At 35.2% G+C, this 22,370-nt stretch overlaps 1 protein-coding gene across 1 annotated transcript in view; it reads right to left on the bottom strand.

Annotated features, from left to right (window-relative positions):
• The window catches only part of HOOK1 (hook microtubule tethering protein 1), a 35,363-nt gene that overhangs the window by 5,589 nt on the left and 7,404 nt on the right, over positions 1-22,370 (bottom strand). Inside the window, exons 2-20 of the mRNA XM_034415200.3 lie at positions 22,284-22,369; positions 20,075-20,147; positions 18,033-18,083; positions 17,185-17,317; positions 16,264-16,331; positions 15,835-15,897; positions 12,964-13,047; positions 11,106-11,272; positions 9,280-9,420; positions 7,633-7,834; positions 6,584-6,694; positions 6,004-6,091; positions 5,831-5,891; positions 5,028-5,168; positions 3,759-3,852; positions 2,452-2,486; positions 1,841-1,923; positions 1,267-1,367; positions 205-306 (exon numbers count right to left, since the gene is read on the bottom strand). Of these exons, the coding sequence (XP_034271091.1) occupies positions 205-306; positions 1,267-1,367; positions 1,841-1,923; positions 2,452-2,486; positions 3,759-3,852; positions 5,028-5,168; positions 5,831-5,891; positions 6,004-6,091; positions 6,584-6,694; positions 7,633-7,834; positions 9,280-9,420; positions 11,106-11,272; positions 12,964-13,047; positions 15,835-15,897; positions 16,264-16,331; positions 17,185-17,317; positions 18,033-18,083; positions 20,075-20,147; positions 22,284-22,369 (1,884 nt within the window). The remainder of the gene's footprint in view (positions 1-204; positions 307-1,266; positions 1,368-1,840; positions 1,924-2,451; positions 2,487-3,758; positions 3,853-5,027; positions 5,169-5,830; positions 5,892-6,003; positions 6,092-6,583; positions 6,695-7,632; positions 7,835-9,279; positions 9,421-11,105; positions 11,273-12,963; positions 13,048-15,834; positions 15,898-16,263; positions 16,332-17,184; positions 17,318-18,032; positions 18,084-20,074; positions 20,148-22,283; position 22,370) is intronic.

The raw sequence follows: 22,370 nt of genomic DNA, 5'->3' as shown, positions 1-22,370 counted from the left end.
AGAATTCCCCAGCCAACAATGAAGGAAAACATATTAAAATTGCTTTTAGATTTACTGCTTAGTTTTCTATTTTGTTCTATTGTTGTAAATTCCCTTAAGTGTTCATATGACCAGAAAGTAAGTATGCATTCAATAAATATATAAAAACACAGTTGCCTGATGGTAAGATAGGCGGCATACAAATTGAATAAATAAATAAAATACCTCAAGTGTTTCAATTCTTTTGTCTTTCTCTGCCAACAGTTTTCTTAGCGACATTATTTCAGCAGATGCCGGTTTTAATTTGGGATCTAAAGTTTTTATGACCTGCAGAAAAAAAACCATACATTATGTTTACAGTGATTCTTGTTACAAAATCAACTCAGAAATAACATATGCAACAATTACATCGATCAACTAGCCTAAAATTTGCTATTCTAACTGAACAAGCCATTTTTATTAAAAACGTTTGGAACAATTTTATACTGTGACTTCTATTCTTTCTTCCAGAATGTTTTTTCAACCTCCCAGTCTAGCCTATAACTCCAGTCTATTGATTCTATTTCCTTTAATTTACATCAACAAATTTGCTCTGCTTTTCTTGCTTTTACGGGTTCAGTCTAGCTGAGAAAAAGCTTTCTGATGCCTATCGTATGTGATGCTTATGACATAGTTTGAAGGGATTAAACATTTCTTATTAATCCTTCATCTAAATGGAATGGATATAGTGCATATATTCTTTCGATATAGCTATCAGTGATTTAAGTAAAAATCCAGAGTGCCATAGATTTTATTCTATTTCCTTTTTTCCACGATGAGATAAAACCTTTCCTGGAAAAGCAGAGTAAGCTAATGTTGGGGGTTTGAGTGTGTTTCTTTATTTGTTTAATTATTTTAGATCACAAGGAACAATTGCAAGCCATTTTGTTGTAAGCATCAGGCTTGAAATCAGGAGTGTGAGTTCTAGTCCCGCCTTGGGCAAGAAGCCAGCTGGGTGACTTTGATTCAATTACTTTTTCTCAGCCCCAGGAACCAATGGCAAATCATTCCTGAAAAATCTTGCCAAGAAAACTTCAAGGATTTGTCCAGGCAGTCTCCAAGAATCAGACACAATTGAACGGAAGAAAAAAGATTAATTAGATACGGCCACATAGTTAACTAAATTAGGAAACTTAAGTATGGAATAGAGAACTAATGTAGCTTTTAAAGAGTAGAAGTGGGATTGGAACAATTTTCCAGTTCAAGAGTTCTTAAATAATTCATTGGTTTATAGAAAATAATACTCACAATTCTTGCTTTTTCTAAATACATCTTATATCTCTCTTCCATTGATTTCATATCTTCATCTTTCTTATGCAAAGCAGCTTCTAATTCTTTTATTTTTTGTGCTATTAATAGAAAACCCAATGTAATAATTAGTAGAGATAAATACCCAGATCTGGAACAACCAATAACCTGTGAATACTGTTAGCTCTGAAGGCCTACATGATCAGTAATTTGTTGTAATCCATTAAGGCTACATATTGTGATCCCATTAATGCCGATAAAATTTGGATTTTAATAAAACACCTGAAGGATCACAAGGTCCTCATCTTGCCTTATAACCAGCTGCACTCACTGTAGTATTCAGAAATACAGCTCAAAGTTATCATACATACTGCATTTAATAAAATATGACTTTTGAGAACGAAGAAAAAAGGGATATATCCTTCAATTTATATACTTGCAGTATTTTACCAATATACTGGGTAGTAAAAGACATCAAATAGAGAAAGTTTAATGTCCTCCAAAGTTTATATATGCCATAGGAATAAAGTATACCTATAGTTTAAAAATCAAATGAGTTAACAGATCACTTTACCATTTTGATTTAAATCTGGTTGAAGGTCTGCAAGAAGAGCTTCCTTCTTCTGCAGTTCATCATGGACTTCATTTAATTTCTCCCTGAAAGGATATGGCTTTTTTTTTAATTAAAAGGCAACATAACTGACTTATTTTATTTTATATAAAAAAACTGCATGTTACCTTCTCACCTTACAATTATAAGAAACACTAAAACACAGCATCCCATCACAAAACCAATACAATGCTATTAAAAAACAAATTAAAGTCATAACATAAGTGAGAAGCACATAATTAGCCTAACAGCTATGGATTCCTGAACAAACCCAGACTCTGCCTCAAGGTTTGGAGGATAAATGCCTAAGGGGAATCCACCACTATTGAGTTATAAGATCAATATGTCTGGGAAGGCAGCAGAGAGGACCATACAACAGCAAAAAACCCCACTTGTCCATGGTACCCCACTTTACATACATATTTTACTACTAATAAAAGCATCATTTTCTTCCAATTCCACAATGGTGTTACAAACCAGGAAAAAGGTTAGTTAAATATGGTAAGTCATAAAAAAAAAGTCTTGTTTTCATGTCTGCTCACATGCATACAATGAAATATAAATGTATCACTTACATATGAGCTGCTATTTTCTGCTTCAGTTGACTGGACTGCAAATAATAAATAAAAGTGACTAGAAAGTTATTAAGTCACATGAACAATCACACACACATATACTCACACACATAGGTAATTATGATCAATCCCACTGCAGAGCAACATTAAAAACTACTGAGTCTTACTTCATTGCATAACTGGAACAGACCATGTTTCAGGATCTTTATTCAATGTCAGATAAAATCAAGGAAAATTATATTCAGTCTGTTTTTTTCTCATATCCTCATTGCCCTGTGATTTTTAAGAATGGCCATGCATTACATTGGTTCCTTTTTTGAAATCTCTGCTTAGTCGTTCATGAACTCATTGCTCTCAACATTAAAATATGTCATGTACTTGTGTTTGTGTTTAAGTAAAATGCATGTTTTAATTGCAATTTATACAAAAGCCAGAATAAATATTTACTTTGAATTTAAGATAGCCCACAACCAAGGAATGATTAAAGACTTATATAAAGTTATAAACGCATACAAAAATCTTGCACAAGCTTTCCTACTTGTTAATCAAAGTTGTCAATTCCCACTGGAACCAAACCTGAATATTCCTTTCTTCAGAAAAATGAATTCATTGTGCATATTTGTATACATATATTCATATATGCATTTTTATCCTAGATCTGGCCAGAGGCCATATTCCAAAAGGACAACTCAGGTTCAAAATTTAATCAGCCTAAATATGAAGCACTATTGGTCAGAATTACTTCTCTGTAGAATAAAGTATCCCATTAACAAAGTTAACTGATTCTTGTATGCATAGACACAAATAGTCTTCTAACTAGAAAAAATGATGCATGTGCTGTCACACACAGAAAAGCCTCATATTGCAAACACCTGCACATTCTTATTCTGTAATAACTTACACTAAAGTTATTACAGAGCATTTGGAACTTTTATGTTTTATTATGGAATATAGGTGGTCCTCCACTTGCGATGAAAATTATGGTTGTAGAGTGAAATGTCACATGACTGCATCACTTATCAATGGCAATTCTGCCAGTCCTGATTGCCATGATTAAGCGAGGACTGCAGAGGTCGTGAAAACAGAACCTTTTGGAATTCCAACTTCCTGCTGGCTTCCCCACTGACTTCTCTTGTGGGAAGCCAGCAGGGAATATCATAAATCACTTGACTACAGACGCACTGCCACAGTTACGGCACAAGGACCCACTGTAAATACCATCTGTTCAGTATGTCATAATTTTGAATAGTCACTGAACAAATGGACACAATCCAGGAACTACCTGTATATTCCCATGTCATACTTACCCTTTCTCTTTCTGACTTGGACTCTTGCTCCTGCAAGGACTTTTGAAGGTCTTCAATCTGCTGCTGCAGCTCCCCAAAATGCTCCTTGTTCAGTCTATCATGAACATTAAACGTAAGACTATTAATAGAGTTTAAGTCTTTAAGCATGAAATCGTTATTCTTGCAAGATTTACACCCATACTCTAGCTGGCAGCAAGAACATCCTAGGCTGTCTCTATATTGAGGTACTCATCCTTGCTAAACAAATTAAGAGATAATCCTCAGGTTACTAGAATAAATAGAATTGGGATTGTTGTCGCTAAGTAATACAGCCATAAAGTGCAACATCCTCTGACTGCATTGCTTAGTGACATTCCCAGTTGCTGTTATAACTGTAAGATGCATGCGTCACCTTTAATGCGTCACCTTTCTTTAAGCAGAAAGCGGCAGGAATCCCAGGTAAGGAGCAAAGGGATGTCTTGGGGGAGGAAGGATGAGGGCTGGTGTATGCTGCACATTAATTGTGGGAGGCCAGAGGGGTTTTTTGAGGGCTGGTGCAGACCACATCCAAGCATAAGAAGCTGCAGGGTGGATGCTATGGCATAAGTGCAGAAAGCCAAGGGGACAGATGGTGCAGTGTGATGCAAGCACAGGAAGACCAGGAGGAGTTATCAGAGCAACATACAACCTTCTCTGCTGGCTTTTCCATTGACTTTAACTTGTGGGAAGCAAGCAAGGAAAGTCTCAAATAACAACTATGTAACCATAGGACACAACCACCACCGGAACTGCGAGCTGGCGGCCAAGCAATAGCAATGGCATGACTGCTGAGGCACTGCGACAGTTGGAAGCTGTAAGCAGTTGTAAGCACGACTCATTCAGTGCCATCACAACTTCGAATGGTTGCTGAATGAATGGTCAGTAAGTGAGGAACACCTCTACTTTGTTATGCAGGAACCGAGAGGAAACCAAAGGGAAGTGCAACTGAGAGTAGAGTTCCACTCAACAAAACTGTCTGGCCCTATGTTTTAAGCAGCTCTCTTCCCCAGTGAATCACAATCTACTTCATTTTGACAGTGTTCCCTCTTTAGCATTTATAAGCAACTTAGGAGTAGACCGAGTAGGAAAGTCCACTTTCAATCCAGTTGCACCAATCAGTGTGGAGCCAATCAGTTTTCCATGTACTTTCTATTATTCTTCAGTATTTTTCATTCCCCATTCTATGTCTCTCACATGTTTTTCTTATTTTAAAAAATAGCATTAAATAAATGTTATGTGAAGGAGAATCACCTGTTTTCAGTTTCTAATTCATTTATCATCCGATTTTTTTGTTCCAGTTTCTCTTGAAGCCCTGCAATTTGTTCATTTTCTGATCCTTCTTGTTGCAAATGAAGCATCTTGTTTTCATGCTGAAGCCGGATGAACATGTCTCTGAGATTTAAAATAAAAATTGAAAGCAGACATGGTTTGCAAAATACTACATTTTCCTCCCCAACATTATAAAACAGGGCTTACTGTATATTACAATACAGTTGGCAATCTATGTGATATTATACACTGCTTGCAGCCCTAGTCATGTGTCAATTTCATTTCAGCAGAAAGGCCCAAGAAAACAAGAAAACATAGCAGATAGTACATAATTATAGACTTCTTCCTCAAAAGCAGCCTCTAACCCCCATTGGCTGAAACAGCTATGGTAAGGAAATGGACTCCGGCTTTATTCTTCCAGAAAGTAATAAATCCCTAGTATCAATTTATTCCTTTGCTGATACACATCTGATCCTCTGGATGGGCTCTTACCAGGAAACAACACTATAAAGCTATATAATGAAATCTGTAAAAATCCAGTCTCATTTGTAACCAGAGATACAGAATCATGTTTATCGCTGTATTTCTTATATTGATTACTTTCTTTTTAACTGAGAGTATAGATTTTTTCTAAATTGATTCAAATTAGAAATCCCCCTTTCCAACATTTAGGGTTTTATCTTTATATGAATATAGGATTTATATATTGTCTGATATTCTATATTACATACATGACATTACAAATAAAATTCACACTTCATTTTACATGTGATTACTTCTCTTACCTAAATTCCACAGGCAGAATTTCAGCAGCAAGATTTTCATGGCTTTTCATAGTAGATGCACCTGATAGCATAAAACAAAATAACTTTCAGTTTATAATTTTTTCCCTACTGTACTTGCCACTTTCCATGGAGTCTAAGCAAAACTAATCCTAAATATATATATTTTTAAGTACCTGTTTGGTTCATATGATCCTGCTGCATTTGTGAATACCTGAGCTCTTCATTGGTCTCTTTCAATGCATCACGCTGAATTATCAATCTCTGAAAATAAAAAGTGATTTGATAATGGTAGATGCATATCAAAATACTTGTGTTAATATTGTATGAGCGCTTTAATTGCTTCTCCACCTGAAAAATGACATCCCAGAATAGCTCTTAATAACAGCACATGATTTTGTTATAGAACATAGAACATCATTCTCAAAAAGAATAAACCAGTTTTCATAATGGATGGTAACATCTATGATGGCCTAAAACAGGTCTGTCAAACTGGCAGCCCACAGGTTAAATATGGCCCGCAGAGGTCATGCCCACCCCAGCTCCGCAAAGGCAAAAAATGTTGCGATACGTCACATTCTGACCCGCAACACAATAGAGTTTGACACCCCTGGCTTAAAACAATTTATCATTACTTTGCAGATTTTCCGAGACTCAACATTTTAAATAACCCCTTCCTCTGCACCATCCACATAGGTATCTTGACTTCCCAATATTTTGAAAACTGTATTTCCACCACATTAATGGAAACCTCACCTCTTTCTCTTTAATTAATGTTTCATGCTTCTCTTCTAATTGTTTCATTTCAAAAGCTAGTGCATCTGCTCTTTTGGATTCTTCAGAGAGCTTGTTATGATGTTCCTGGATCTGATTTAAAAAGAAAACCAATAAAGGTTTCAGAACTTGGCAATTTGAAATAAATTCTTCTGTAATATTGGATTTCATTATCTTCCTGAGAACCTGTGATCTTTTCAGCATTAGCTGGAAATCAATTTTCCCCCACTACATATCCACTACAAGTAGTCTTTGGCTTACAACAGTTCATTTAGTGACCATTCGATGTTACTATAGCACTGAAAAGTGTGACTTATGACCATTTTTCACACTTACAACCTTTGCAGCATCGTCATGGTAACATGATCAAAATTTGGATGCTTGACAACTGGTTCATATTTATGACTGTTGCTGTGTCCCAAGGTCATGTGATCACTTTCTGCAAACTTCTGACAAGCAAAGTCAATGGGAAAGCCAGATTCACTTAATAACCATGTTACTAACTTAACAACAGCAGTGGTTCACTGTAACAACTGTGGCAAGAAAAGCCATAAAATGGGGCAAAATTCACTTAACAAATATCCCTGTTTAACAACAGAAATTTTGGGCTCAATTGTGGTTGTAAGTCAAAGACTACCTGTTGTTCGGAAGCATTTCATTTTAGCATACATCATTTAATGCTTAGAAATTCAGGTCAACAGATTCAATTAATAGAATGTAGGTCTTGTAGAATTATTTTCATGGCACTAATTTTCATGATTCTACTCTTACTCCAACTAACTGCACAGTTGAAGACATGCCAGTGTTACTGGTAATGCTAAATCTACCAATAAGGTTACCTTACTCATTTCAAACAAAATATAAATGAAATACTGTTGATATAAACAATAAAAATGTTTGCAAGGACAACGTAAGGAGGAAGTCACTTTTCATTCTCAGCTTTTTTGGACCTAAAAGTGAAGATTTATTTGACTGAAATAGTACGAAGAAAACACAGAAATTCAAACAAAATGAAAGGAAACATTTCTTACCTGCCTTTTGTAAGTTTCCAACTGTGAACGGGCTGCATTTGCTTTCTTTAATTCTTCTTCTAGGCTAACTGTGTTATGCATATACATCATGTTTGTTTCCTGAAGTATTTTCACCTGTCTCCGAAAGTCATTCAAGTCTTCCAACTTTTTGCGATACACCTCAACCGTCGACTCGAGTTTATTTGTTTTATCAGCAACAGTCCTACAATAATGACATATTCAGTTATTTCAAACACATGCTTGAGCCATTAACTGACAACAAAATACAAATACTTACTTAAGAGAAAAGTAAGATCCTACTTATTAAATATTTTCTCTCAGGTTCAAATTGCTGGTGTGATAAACTAAACAAAATAGGACTTTTCAGCTCTACATAATTAAAACTGGAGCATCAACTGCAGTCATGAATGATTTTCTACTTTTACTAGGCAATGATCCATGCCACTTCAGGGTAGGCTTTCTTTTTGAATCAAAGGTCTTCCATCATGATCAGTTTGAAGGAGGAAAGCCTAAAATAGTCACAGGTTCCCCCAGGGAGGTCTCATACATTTCAAGAGGCTATCATTAGTGAATATAGAAATACTATTAAAACTAAAATTAGGATGTTTGTTTAGTAGAGTTAAAATATTCCTTCAATATTTAATTCAAAATTAGTATCTTAGCTAGAGATTGAATGATGATCTTGGTGTATTAGTTTATAGAACATATGCTACCAGTTATAAGACATGGAAATAAAAGTAATTTGCAATTTCCATATTAAATATTTGTTACTCTAGAACAATTTTAAGTATTACTTGTAAGAACCTACAAGAGAAAAAAGTATATTGAGAATATAAAACAAAAACTTTTAAGTGTTGGAAGCACAAGGCTTATTTTACTTACTGTATTATTTAGGAAAAAGAACCAAATACCTAGGGGAAAAAATGAAAAGCAAGCAAACGAACAAAAACAAAGACAGTCAGTGGCAGAATCTTGGGTGTTCTGAATGTTGCAAAAAAGGAAGGAAGTCTTTATTTATTGTATTATGTCATAATGAATGCTCTTCCATACGTCACTAAGTTGATGCTTCCCAAACATGTTAGTCTGCCTCCCTTAGAATTAACATCCACTATGTCCCTAGTAACAGTGAATCCTGAGATGAGAGTATTTGGAAGGCTTTGAGATGGGCAATACAGTGAGTCTTCGATTTTGCGGATGTCAGTACTATAAAACACACTACACCCACTTTCTCCTGTAATTTATGCAATTTCTGTAATGACCTCATTGCACCAATGATATAAATTTAAGTAAAGGACAATAGCATTTGTGAATAATCCTCTTAATTAAACTATTAAAAACAGGTTTCGCTGCAAAGGGAAACAATATACAATGTATTACTTTACTTTGGTCTAGTGGTTAAGGCACCAGGCTAAAAGCCAGGAGACTATGAGTTCTAGTCCTGCATTAGGCATGAAAATTGGCTGGGTGACTTGGGTCAGACATTCTCTCTCAGGAAAGACTGGATGGATGGATGGATGGATGGATAGATAAATAAATAAGAGAAGGGCAGCACCTGAAAGAGTTGATATATTCTTTGGAAACTCCAAATGATAGAATACTGCATATTAAAGAGATAGTAATATAGTGTACTAGATTTATTCAGTATACCTAAGAACGTCAATTTCATCCTTCAGAGCCCGGGACTCTTCTGCCAGAGATGTCAGTTCATCATTTCGATGCTGTAGCTCAATCAGTTGTTTCTCAAGCTCTTCACAATGAACACGGTAATCATCTTTTGTAGTTTCAAGTCTTTTCAAAAACAAAATTAATAGAAAGGGAGTTACTATCAACTTCCTTAGTATGAAATATTATGGTATCATTCATAAAAAATATATGGAAAAGTTTTATAATTTGTATAATTTCCCATATGCAGGCATATTGGGAGTAAATGAAATGTAATCTTAAAATTGTAACTTCTATGTCAGTTTTTATGTCAAATTATTACCAATAAAGAGAAAGACCGTAAACAGTTTCTGCATTATTAAAAATTAAACATCTAGAGCAATGAATTACAACCTTTAAAAAAAAAATAAAGCAAACTCAGAATTGGCCCCATAATACAAATTTGTGGAACACCCTCCACCTCCCTAAGATCTGGAAGGCACCCATCCTTCTAGTTTTCCAAAAGTTTTTTAAAAGCTGGATTTTCCCCCAGGCAGTGAAACACGTTAAGGCTGGAATCCAAAGATTGTGTTCTTGTTTTAAAAAGTATCTGGGGTGGTGTTTTAGGGAACCCAGAATTGCAGGGGGGGTTTGAGCGGGGGGGGGAGATATATAGGTTTCATTATTTGTATGTTCTTGTCATTGTTTCTGTAAGTTGCCCAGAGTTATGGCAAATTAGATAGGTGATCATGTAAGTTTCTTAAATAAAATTGAAGGCTACAGATCTTAATCATACAGTAATGCAAAATTATGTACATACTGTCATTAAGACAGGATGAGGTAAGCAAAGGACCAAAACAAAAGATTACAACAATAAAAAGCAGTATATTACACATGTATTATATCACAGTAGGGAGAAAAATATGAACTGAATATAACTTTGATCAATGACACCTGGTACTGGTGAAGGAGCAAATAATTAATAAACCAGTTTGGCCTAACAGAATTGACTTGAGAAAAGCCTCAATGCTTAACCTAATGCTTGAGAATAAAATAGAAAGAGCTTTCTAAGGGACTAAAACTGCAAACTCGGGGCTTTTATACCAGAGGAGAGGAAACTGACCCCTTGTTGATTTCTGACAGTTAGTCAAGGTTGCTGACTAAACAAATCAAAGACTAAAAATGCTAGGTCGCTACAGATGTGGATTCGGCTGGGTGATGACATGAGGGGTTATACTGCCCTTTTCTTTGTAATGAATCCATTATATAAGATTTGTCTTGGCACTCTCTAAAAAGGTAGAACCTTGTACTCCATGAATAAACATGGCTTAAGCAGATTGCGTGGACTGTACTCAACTGGGAGATGGTATGAGTTAAAAGAATGCTCACATAATAGCCAGTATGAACAATCCCAATGTTTTATACATGTTCATAACATCATTCCAACACATGGTATGGACAATATTAGTTTTATAAAGATCTCTCTGGAAACTGCATCAACAGAATATGTGCAATCACTGAAGAAAACAATATGAATCTCTATGGGATACAGATAAGAAATAGTCATAAATGAACAGGAGAATATAAGAGAAGGCTGGCCTTTGACAGCTCCAGGTCTAATAGACCATAGCTAGTGCTGCAAAAGCTACAAAAAAAAAAAAAACCCTCAGAAATATGTAACATGGTCAGAATAAAAAATGGGGAATATACAAAAGGTATACTGTAGCTTTTTGCATCAAGTAGCACTTCAGAAATATTTTCTATTTTGTTTCAGTAAACAACTCCAGCTGCAACATTGATAGAGAAAATGGCTGGGTTACATTAATTCATACCTGAAATTTTCTTCTTGTAACTGTTCTATTTGTAACTGTGCATGAAAATACTTTTTGGCAACTGCTGTGTTTGTATCATCAAATGAACCATCTAACTGATCCAATCGATCATTCATTATCTCATTTTCAGACATTAAACTACATTTTTCTTCTTGAAGGGCAGCCACCTAAAGATCAAAAATCCACTTCAGAATTATAAAGTCATGAAGATCATTAACATTCAAATATTTGCACAAGGGATTTTATCTCAGAAAAAGAAGTGATTAGCCCCCAGTCAAATTATCTGCTTCCTAAATTAAATGTCTGTATGTGTGTGTGCATACATACACACAGATTAGCAGATAAGCACAAAATGATTGCATTCATGTACAATATACAACTAAATAAAAACAAGTCAAATTCTTGTTATTTCAATATACATATTTTTCTTGCACTTCTCTCTGTGAATCCACATATAGAACTATCAGCAACACATCCATCCTCTATTTGCAGCCCTTCCGTTCTAAATCTGCAACTTCTTAGGACTTATATAATCAAGGTTACCAGTCACAGTAAGAAAGCAAAAGCAACATAGAAAAAGTCTTCCAGACTATTATATGCAGTGGCAAATAAGGGAAGAACTTCAAAACAGTCTTAAATGATATAAGAACTAAGCCAAGTAGATTCTGGAATGATCCAGCAAGACACCTTTCCTTCACCTGACTTAAGAACACAAGAACTGCCTTGTTGAATCAGATCAAAATCCACTCAAATAAAATTTCCACATTTCTGTAGAAGCAGAAAAGGGATTAAAAAGGGAAACATCATTAGCACGTAGAAAAATATTGGTCAGTTTATAAACTGAAGATACAACAGCAGAGAACTGAGAAATAATAATACTTAGTACTGAATAGTTGTGTAAAAAGCGATTCCAAGAGGCAAAACAAGTAGCATTAAGTAAAATTTAGATAGCATCACATCTATAGATCAATGGATAAAAAGATTCATGCATTTTGCAAATATTTCTGAAAAATATCACAAGCTAGAAAGTAAGAGCATAACAATACTGTAAGTATATTAACAATCAAAGAAGGATTCTCATATTAACAAAACAGCTCCTTAAGTATCTTTTGTGGTGAAAGCCACCATGTTAATTGTAATACAGCAAAACATCACAGCATATCACATGTTAGTTCACTGATATTTAAAATGCAAAGTACTCTTTGGGTTATGTCTTCCTGAAATAAATATAAACCTACCTTTCTTACATTCTTGTAAAATATCATGGGCCACAGAGACCTTACAAATGAATTTATTAACAATTAGATTAAGCAAGAAGTATGTATATTTTGACTTTCAAATAAATACTCATATTCAGTATAGTACAGTGGCATTAAACTATATTATGTTATCTTTGCCAAATGATATTTCAGATTTCCTAAACTGTAAAAATGAACTGCAATCAATTTTAGGTATGAATACAGATTCAGAATCATTATATTAATTTATATTAATAACTGTTGTCAGGGACAAGTATTTATAGCTCACAATAGATTTATATCTTAAATATTTTAAAAAGTATTCTAAACATTGTATATTAAACCTATAGATGAAAAATCTTCAACAAAATCCGCAATAAAACACATTCAAAATAACAGTGAAAGACTGCTGGACATTAATTTCATTGAAAAAAGTCCCTAAGTACTAAAAATAAATAACACGATGAATATCAGAACTAATATAAACTATAGGAAAACAAAACATCACAGTGTTTAATCACAGCATAGATGATGTTGTTTTTAAGACAATTTGATTTTAGGCATTTAAGGTAAATATTGATTACATTTTCTTTAAAATGTACTTGGAAAAATGTGGTTACCTGCAAATCTAGTTCTTGACATCTTTGCTTCAATTCTTCTTTTTCTGCTATGACTTCATTAAGTTCTTCCACTGCTCTTTTCAGCTTTAAAAATGTTGAGATGATCATTTTCAAATATTTAGAAAAACAAATTTCTTGACCTTATCTCCAGTAAATGTGAAATTTACTTATGGGTATTCGGGGGGGGGGATGTTGATTAAATAGAAGGCAAGTTGGTAATGATCATACCTTCTAGATAATCAAATCTGTCTCTGTCATATACTTTCCTGGTCCTTGGAACCTCTTTCTTATGATCTTCTTGTTCTTTAAAATAATCAAAATATTACTATCTCTGCAAAATGTACTTCTGTTGTTGCCACCAGCAGACCCTATTTTGGTTTTAAAATGCTTTTCTTTTTCTCCCTATTTTTTTCTTTAATGAACATAGGACAGCACTCCAGGTTAATAGTTAAACGAAGAAGTAAAATAACATTTATATAAGAATGCAAATGTGAAATGTGAAATATATATATATATACAGGTGAAACTCAAAAAATTAGAATATCGTGCAAAAGTTCATTTATTTCAGTAATACAACTTAAAAGGTGAAACTAATACATGAGATAGACTCATTACATGCAAAGCGAGATAGTTCAAGCCTTGATTTGTCATAATTTTGATGATTATGGCTTACAGCTCATGAAAACCCCAAATTCACTAACTCAGAAAATTAGAATATTGTGAAATATTCTAGGCTCAAAGTGTCCCACTCTAATCAACTAAGTAAGCCATAACACCTGCAAAGGGTTTCTGAGCCTTTAAATGGTCTATCAGTCTGGTTCAGTAGGAATCACAATCATGGGAAAGACTGTTGACCTGACAGTTGTGCAGAAAACCATCACTGACACCCTCCATAAGGGGGGAAAGCCTCAAAAGGTAATTGCAGAAGAAGTTGGATGTTCCCAAAGTGCTGTATCAAAGCACATTAATAGAAAGTTATGTGGAAGGGAAAAGTGTGGTTAGAAAAAAGTGCACAAGCAGCAGGGATGACTGTAGCCTGGAGAGGATTGTCAGGAAAAGGCCATTCAAAAGTGTTGGGGACTTTCACAAGGAGTGGACTGAGGCTGGAGTCAGTGCATCAAGAGCCACCATACACAGACGGATCCTGGACATGGCTTCAAATGTTGTATTCCACTTGTCAAGCCACTCCTGAACAACAAACAATGTCAGAAGCGTCTTACCTGGGCTAAAGAAAAAAAGAACTGGTCTGTTGCTCAGTGGTCCAAAGTCCTCTTTTCTGATGAGAGCAACTTTTGCATCTCATTTGGAAACCAAGGACCCAGAGTCTGGAGGAAGAATGGAGAGGCACACACTGCAAGATGCTTGAAGCCCAGTGTGAAGTTTCCACAGTCTGTGTTGATTTGGAGAAGCATGTCATCTGCTGGTGTTGGTCCACTGTGCTTCATTAAGTCCAGGGTCAACACACCCATCTACCAGGAGATTTCATGGAGCACTTCATGCTTCCTTCCGCAGATGAGCTTAATGGGGATGCTTACTTCATTTTCCAGCAGGACTTAGCACCTGCCCACACTGCCAAAAGTACCAAAACCTGGTTCAATGACCATGGGATTACTGTGCTTGATTGGCCAGCAAACTCGTCTGACCTGAACCCCATAGAGAATCTATGGGGCATTGCCAAGAGAAAGATGAGAGACATGAGACTGAACAATGCAGAAGAGCTGAAGGCCACTATTGAAGCATCCTGGTCTTTCTTAACACCTCAGCAGTGCCATAGGCTGATAGCATCCATGCCACACCGCACTGAGGCAGTAATTGAAGAAAAAGGGGCCCAAACCATGTACTGAGTACATATGCATGCTTATACTTTTCAGAGGTCCAATATTGTTCTACGTACAATCCTTGTTTTATTGATTTCATGTAATATTCTAATTTTCTGAGATTGTGAATTTGGGGTTTTCATGAGCTGTAAGCCATAATCATCAAAATTACGACAAATCAAGGCTTGATCTATCCCACTTTACATGTAATGAGTCTATCTCATATATTAGTTTCACCTTTTAAGTTGCATTACTGAAATAAATGAACTTTTGCACGATATTCTAATTTTTCGAGTTTCACCTGTATGTATATGTATGTATGTATGTATGTATGTATGTATGTATGTATGTATATATATATGTGTGTATGTGTATATATATATATATATATATATATATATATATATATATATATATGTATATGTATATGTATATATATGTATATATATATTATATATATATATATAATATATATATATAATACGTATATATATAATACGTAAATATATATATATATATATTATGTATTATATGTATTATATATATATATATAATACATATATATATATACATATATATTCCCTCAAATACTTGTCCTACAGAGCTACTAAATATGTTTCTAAACCTGTGTTGCTGCAAAATGGAGATTTAGGACTCCCAGCCTCTCTCTGACCTATCTTTCCACCTCACTGCCCCTTCTCTCCTTGTTCCCCCTTCTCTCTGAAATATAAACTGGGACGAGTTATTGTCATACTGAGATTGGTAGTCACGGCAGCCTCCTATGAAGATGTTAACTTAATTCCCTTAACGTTTGCTCTTATTTTTCTTCCTCTCTCTCTTTCACTGCTGAGCCATCAAACAGAATGGATTATGATAGATTTGAAAAAAGCTAGGTGATCTGTATTACAAAACAGAATATTTCTTCCATACTCGTGTCCTATGAGGTTCTGTAGCAACCCAGTACACACAGTGATATAAATTCATTAACTAGACTTTCATCAGAAATTACAGAAAAAGATTACTAAAAGCTGAAAAGATAGCATTATCAGTTTACCTGTTGCTCCACATCACCAGATATATCACTTGCAACAAAGCCCAAAATCTCTTTGCTCATTAACTGCAACAATAAAAAATTAAGGCAAAAATGCATAATTACCCATGGTCTAAAACAAGCTCATAAGAGTGAGAGATAGTACTAAAAGATTAGCTGATATTATTTTCTTTAAAATATATGAAATAATCCATGTTCAATACACATTTCACATTTTTCATACAAGCCTTTTCACTGCCAACTTGATTAAATTACGTAACATTACATAATTTAAACTAACATGATATATACATAATGAAAGACTAGAGATCACAAATATTTGTATAAGAATATTAGTTGCTTTATCTTTACTGCAACATTAGGTAACTCCAGCCCTTTTTTTTGAAAAAGGAATCAATTCCAATTTTTCAGTTAACTCTTTTTTTTCCTTACCTCTTGGATAGCAGCCATGACGACGTGCTGAACAGACTCCTCTAGTGTCATTATAACTTGTATATGTTCTACAAAGAAAGAGTTGTTTTTAAATATCCCACACAACCAATGAAGACCCAGGACATGTTACATGTAAATGGACAGCCTTGTCTTGAGTTCATTTCTGAAGTCCTCTCTGTAGTTGAATCTTAGCTACAGTATCTTGCATTCTGCAGTTCTGCATTACTGCGATAGACTGAAGATCTTAAGCAACATACTTTGCATTGCAGCCAACAATATCCATCTGCTGATGGACAATATCTGCCAATTGGATAGGATTCTGCTTCCTGATAGGAGAGGGGAGCGCATAAACCAGAAATACACTGCTGTCAAGTTATACTAAACCATACATTTGTATGGCATGCTAATACAGCCAAGGTTAGCTGTGCTTTTGGTTCTAAACAGGTTTAGTTAATTTTCAAAAGGAATTCACTAAGAATACATGAAGGATTGCAGTGTGTGTGACTGGACAACATGGCTATAAATATGCAGACACATCATCTCCCCAAATACTTCAAGTACAAGCTACCAATCACTTGAATACAGTACTAATGCTTCTCTTGTTGGAGTGAACCAGAAGGGATTCACTTTGTTTCCTTGCCTGGCTTTCTCTTGCTTAGGCAATGATTAGGCAACAATGCATCTTAAAAACATTAACCAAAATTTCTACATTAGCAATGTATTTATTTTGCTTCATGTATTACATGCCTTCCAAAAACATGCTTGAGATCACCTCTCAAGCCTAAATATCTAAATATTTAGACAATCTAAATACTACATTGTTTTTTTTACTTTGCTTCACCCAGAAATGAAAGAGTTAATATTTTGGTTTCGTTGATATAAAAGACAAATTGAGCTGTTTATTCAGAAGAGGACATTTACCTTGCTTCTTTTCACAGTTGACTGCACAGCCTAAAATGAGCTGCAATAACCTGCCAAGCTCTACTGGATTAGAATGTTCAGAGATTTGGTTTAAATCAGGAAGAAGATCTTCTGAGATTTGCTGAGTCAAGAACTGTAGAATTTTTTTATAAAAAGAAGAAGAAGTTATAATGTTATAATGAAATGTGGGGGCTTTGTTGTTGAATTTATATCCTAGCTTTCCTCCTCTGAGGGCTCACATTACAGGCAGTTATTTTTTTCCCTCTTTTACAGCAACCACCCTGTCGGGACAGGTTGGTTCAAGAGATTGTCACTTGCCCAAAGTCACCCACAGAGCCTCAATATCTGATAGGCTGAGACTCCTTGGTCCTATTCCAACTCTTTACTCAATACACTTCCCTGAAGAAACAAACTGAGTTAGAATACTTTGGAAGGAGAGTAAACCTTAAGTTTTTAGGAATTTTTTTTATATCAGAGGGCATTTCTTCATTCATGTTATCTCACATGAATGTTACATTTACTGAAATTCACCAGTAATCAGTACTGCAACTGAACTTTTTCTTTAAAAAACTGAATACTGATCATTACAACATAGCACCTAAAGTTGGAATAGATGGGAAAACAAAAATACTTTCTAAAAATATTTTCCTTTTCTAATAAATGCATTTGCTTATAAAGCATGGAATAAAATACTAGTAATAGAATATCAAAGTTAAGCTCATCCACATAGGTTTTACATGCATACTAGACATGAAAATAATAGATAAAATATTCTGTAAACTGAGATTTATAACTAAAATTATAGAGAAGAAATTGCATATTTTACGGATTGTTATGGTTTTTCATACCTCATGATAATAATCCATAATTCCTTGAAGAACCTTCTTCAAATTGCTAGCCTAAAATATTTAAAATGACAATTGAGTGAGAATACATTATTTTCATATATTTGAGTTATAATTAACATTCTGAAATGCAGTCTTTACTCAACAAATTTAACTCCTATAAATATAATCATATTAGTTGCACATACCGTACCAAATGCAATATACCACTTAAAATACCATCATTCTAACAAAATCGACCTCTGCCAAAAGAAAACTTAGCTTTACAGATGTGATAAATCCAAGCAGAGGGAATAAAGTAAAAACCAAAATGTAACACAATGCTTTCATAGAGCAAGCAGATGCTCAGCCCTAAACTTTTTTGTCTGCTTTAGAATGGAAAACCTTATTTGATTTATTAGGGAAAATATTGAATTGTTTTATATTTTGTTCAAACTTTCAAATTAAAAAATTCTATGGTCTATGGCAGTGTTTCCCAAACTTGGGAACTTCAAGATGTATGGACTTCAACTCCCAAAATCCCACAGCCAGCCATGCTGGATGGGGAATTCTGGGAGTTGAAGTCCACACTTCTTAAAGTTCCCAAGTTTGGGAAACACTGGTCTATGGCTATGATGGCGAACCTATGGCACACGTGCCACAAGTGGCACACAGAGCCATATCGGTGGGCATGTGAGCTCAGCTCCTTTCTGGGCCACCCAGAAGTAGGGAAACAGGTTGTTTCCTGCCTCCGGAAGGCCTGGGGAGGGTGTGTGGGGAAGGCCCATCTTTTGCTCTCCCCATGCTCCAGAGGCCCCCACGCTCCCCACGCTTTTGGAACGCAATGGCAAAAGTTAGCCATCACTGGTCTATGGTGTCATTTTCCCATCTCTTTATTCCTCACTCAAGTTGTCTTTCAGGAGATGTATAGGAGGTAAAACTGTGATGGAAAAATAATGTTAGGTAAAGCCATCTAAGTCACCTTTCAAATAAAATGCTTGCTCAATGTCATTTAGGTGTTGATCCCCTAGTTGGTTGAATTCGTTGATATACTGCAGTCAGGGTTCAAGGAAACCTTTGCTATATTTTGTAAAAAGATTTTATACGTTGTTTATAATTGGTGTTATTAGATACTTCAATCTGTTTATAGTAAACAATGTAAATTTATGAACCCAAATGTGTACATAAAACAGAATTCAATATTAAAAAAAAGAAGCAAAATAGCTATGAATGCACTCACATGCGGAGAAAGATAGATGCAACTTCTGAAAGCAGCATTGTGAGCTTCAAAAAAAATCACAGAATTGCTCCAATTGTCAGAAAAAGAGGTACTTTATTTGTGATCCTTTATATTATGAAACATTATATTGAAACTTGTTCTATGGTAATGTAATCTAAGGCATGAGTGGGCAATTAACTGCTCTGGAGGGCCAAATAGGCCTGTGAAGATCCAGATGTAATTTGAAAAAAAATAGCAACTGCCTTCAAAATAAAAGCAATGCAATTGTATTGCATACATGGCTTGGAGGGATCAGACTACCAGGCTTCCAATGGCCATAGGAGGGGATCAGTCTACCCACTTTCTGAAGTGTGAGAGAGGGCAAGGAACCTTTCCCCTCATTGGTACTTCTGGCAGTAAAGTCCTGTTTAATTTCTGACTGACCTCACTCAAGCTGGACAGGGACAACCAAAGGGCTGGATGTCTGTAAAATGTCCAGGTCTGATCTAGGGATTTCAGATGCATTATCAACATATGTCATGGTTATTACTTGAACCCATAGCCTCAAAATAATTCAGCAACCTGATCTATAGGAAAAACAAAAACCCATGCACAATCTGGTACTTCTATGTTTACTGTTCATGTACTCTCCAAACCAATCTGGGATCTTTCTCAAGGATATAAAGAAGTTTTAAATAGAAAGATACATGTGGCATGTTTGGTCTAGGAATCCTCTGAATCACAAATAAGCAATATTAAATAATCTAAACAATGTTTATTTGTATTTTTAACTTCAGCATTATAACCTATGTAAATATTGTTATGTATTGATAAGGTATTCCAATACCTTTATTCTCCAGCTTTCACCAGCATCTTCTTTAATACGGCTTAGCCAAGCTTTGTCAAACCAGGCAGGATCACTGAAATAAAATCAGTCTCTATTATTATTATTATTATTATTATTATTATTATTATTATTATTATTATTATCATTATCATTATCATTATCATTATCATTATCATCATCATCATCTCTTTTATTCATTAAACATGAAACTCAGTCAACTGAACATTTAAAAATGTATCACAAATACGAGTGACTGGTGCTAATGGTTGATACGGGTTGCTGCCAGAGTCCTAGGTATTAACCAAGTATCTTCTTAAAATATATGATGCTCCGAGTTTTGTTGTTGTTGTTGTTGTTGTTGTTGTTATTAATGGTCTTAGATGGCAAAGCAAATTGGACTGTATCTAGTGATATAGTGCTCTGCAGTTTAGGGGATGCTTCTGAAAATGGGAGTGGTGACAAGCACACGTGGCTTTCTACTATATGCACCCCAGAATAGCTATGAAGTGACAAAAACCTTGAAGAGTATTAAAGGAGTATCTTTTATCCAACTTGCAATTTAAATTTAACTACAAGTAGAATCTCCTATTTTCCTCCACAGCAAGGAATGTTTCTCCCTGGGAATTTAGCTAACCAGCCACGTCCTTCTTCAGGATATAGTACTATAAACTTTGGAGTCTCTAGGAAGCTACCGTATTTTTTGGAGTATAAGACACACCTTTTTCCCCTCTAAAAGGGGGTGAAAATTTAGGTGTCTTATACACAGAATGTAGCCCTGCCCACCCACTGGCCCCCATCCTTTGGCCTCTGCCTCGCAGCAGTTACCTCCTTGCAAGCAAACAGCAAGAAAAAACAGCTCCTTTCAGCTTCAGCACAGCGTAATTAGCACAAGTTGATTGGACTCTCAGCTGATTTGCTCTCAGTTGTTTTGCGCAGGGCTCTGCTGCTTGTAGCAAAGAGGTAAATTGCTGGAGCAGATTTTTTTTTCCTTGTGCCAATCAAGCTATGCTGAAAACGAAATTGAAAGTAAAGCAGGCTATTTGCTGTAATGAGACAAAATTGCTCAGAGGCAGAGGCAGATTTTTCTTCTTTTCCTCACCAAAAAAGGTAGGTGCGTCTTATACTCTGTAAAATACGGTAATTCTATTATTTCTCATCCTTTCCTTCTATTTTTTTCTCAACAGATATCCAATATTTTATGGTATTGTAAAGTTAGTAACTATGTACAGCTTTTACTGTATAGAATGATAGTCTACAGGGTTTTCTATATATGTTTTTAAACATTGTTTTGTACTTTTACAAGTGATCTGAGCATCCTCATATCTCCTCCATCTTCCCAGTCTCCTACGGTGGCCCAATTTCTGCAATAGTCACTTTCTTCCTATTTGTTTTCCCATAGAATAATATGATAACGCATGATATTTTCAATATGGTAATGTATGATATTAATTTAATAATTCTTTTAAATAATTAACAGCCTCTCGGAAGTCTATTTTCATTTAACTGAGTCCATACATTAATATAATTCAGATAATTTAAAATGATTCAGATTCAGTTGTCAAACTTTGCAACGCACAAAGCCCTTAAAAGTGTTAAATGAATGTGTGCATCCCCCATGACTAAAACAAAATAAGTAATAACGTTATGATTGACAGAGGGTTCACTTCTAGCTATCTCTCGTGTTTTGTTCAAGATTTAGCTCCCTGTTTGGCCTGAAAAAGCCCACTTCCAGCTTGCCCACCCAGTATGCCTCAGTATGCCTATGTAATACCTCTGCTTCATGAGATGCACTAGTTGCCAGTCTGTTTCTGGGTCAAGGTAATTGGCTGATACCTATACAGCTCTACTTGGCATTTAGCATAGTTACCCGATGGACTACTTGTCTCCCATAGTATCTAGCCGACTGATTCAGCACTGGCACATTCTAGTTCCTTTGATTAAAGAATATCATCTATTGGGAAGAAGTGTATCTTCTCTGTAGCATCATCTACCCTCTGGAATGAGGTGTTCTCCTTATTTTGCTGTTCATTAGAAAAGCAGTGAAGAGCTGGCTCTTCAACTACACCTTTGATGAAGGAATTGAGATTCCCTGCTTCATTCTATCTGTTCTGTCATTCTTGTCACTTTTTTCTTCTTTTTAATTGTATTGAACTTTCACTGTTGGGAATCAGATGGCATACACGTTCAATAATAAAAAATAATAACTTACATTTCATGAAGAACATATGCCAGGGCTACACCATTTGTTAAGTCCTGTACTTCTCTGCAGGATTTAGCAATATTAAATGTCTGCAAC

The sequence above is a fragment of the Pantherophis guttatus genome, chromosome 3 (assembly GCF_059756535.1).
Source record: "Pantherophis guttatus breed Tessera chromosome 3, ASM5975653v1, whole genome shotgun sequence".
In the NCBI taxonomy this organism is placed as follows: domain Eukaryota; kingdom Metazoa; phylum Chordata; class Lepidosauria; order Squamata; family Colubridae; genus Pantherophis; species Pantherophis guttatus.
This window is presented reverse-complemented; position numbering and strand designations above follow the sequence as displayed.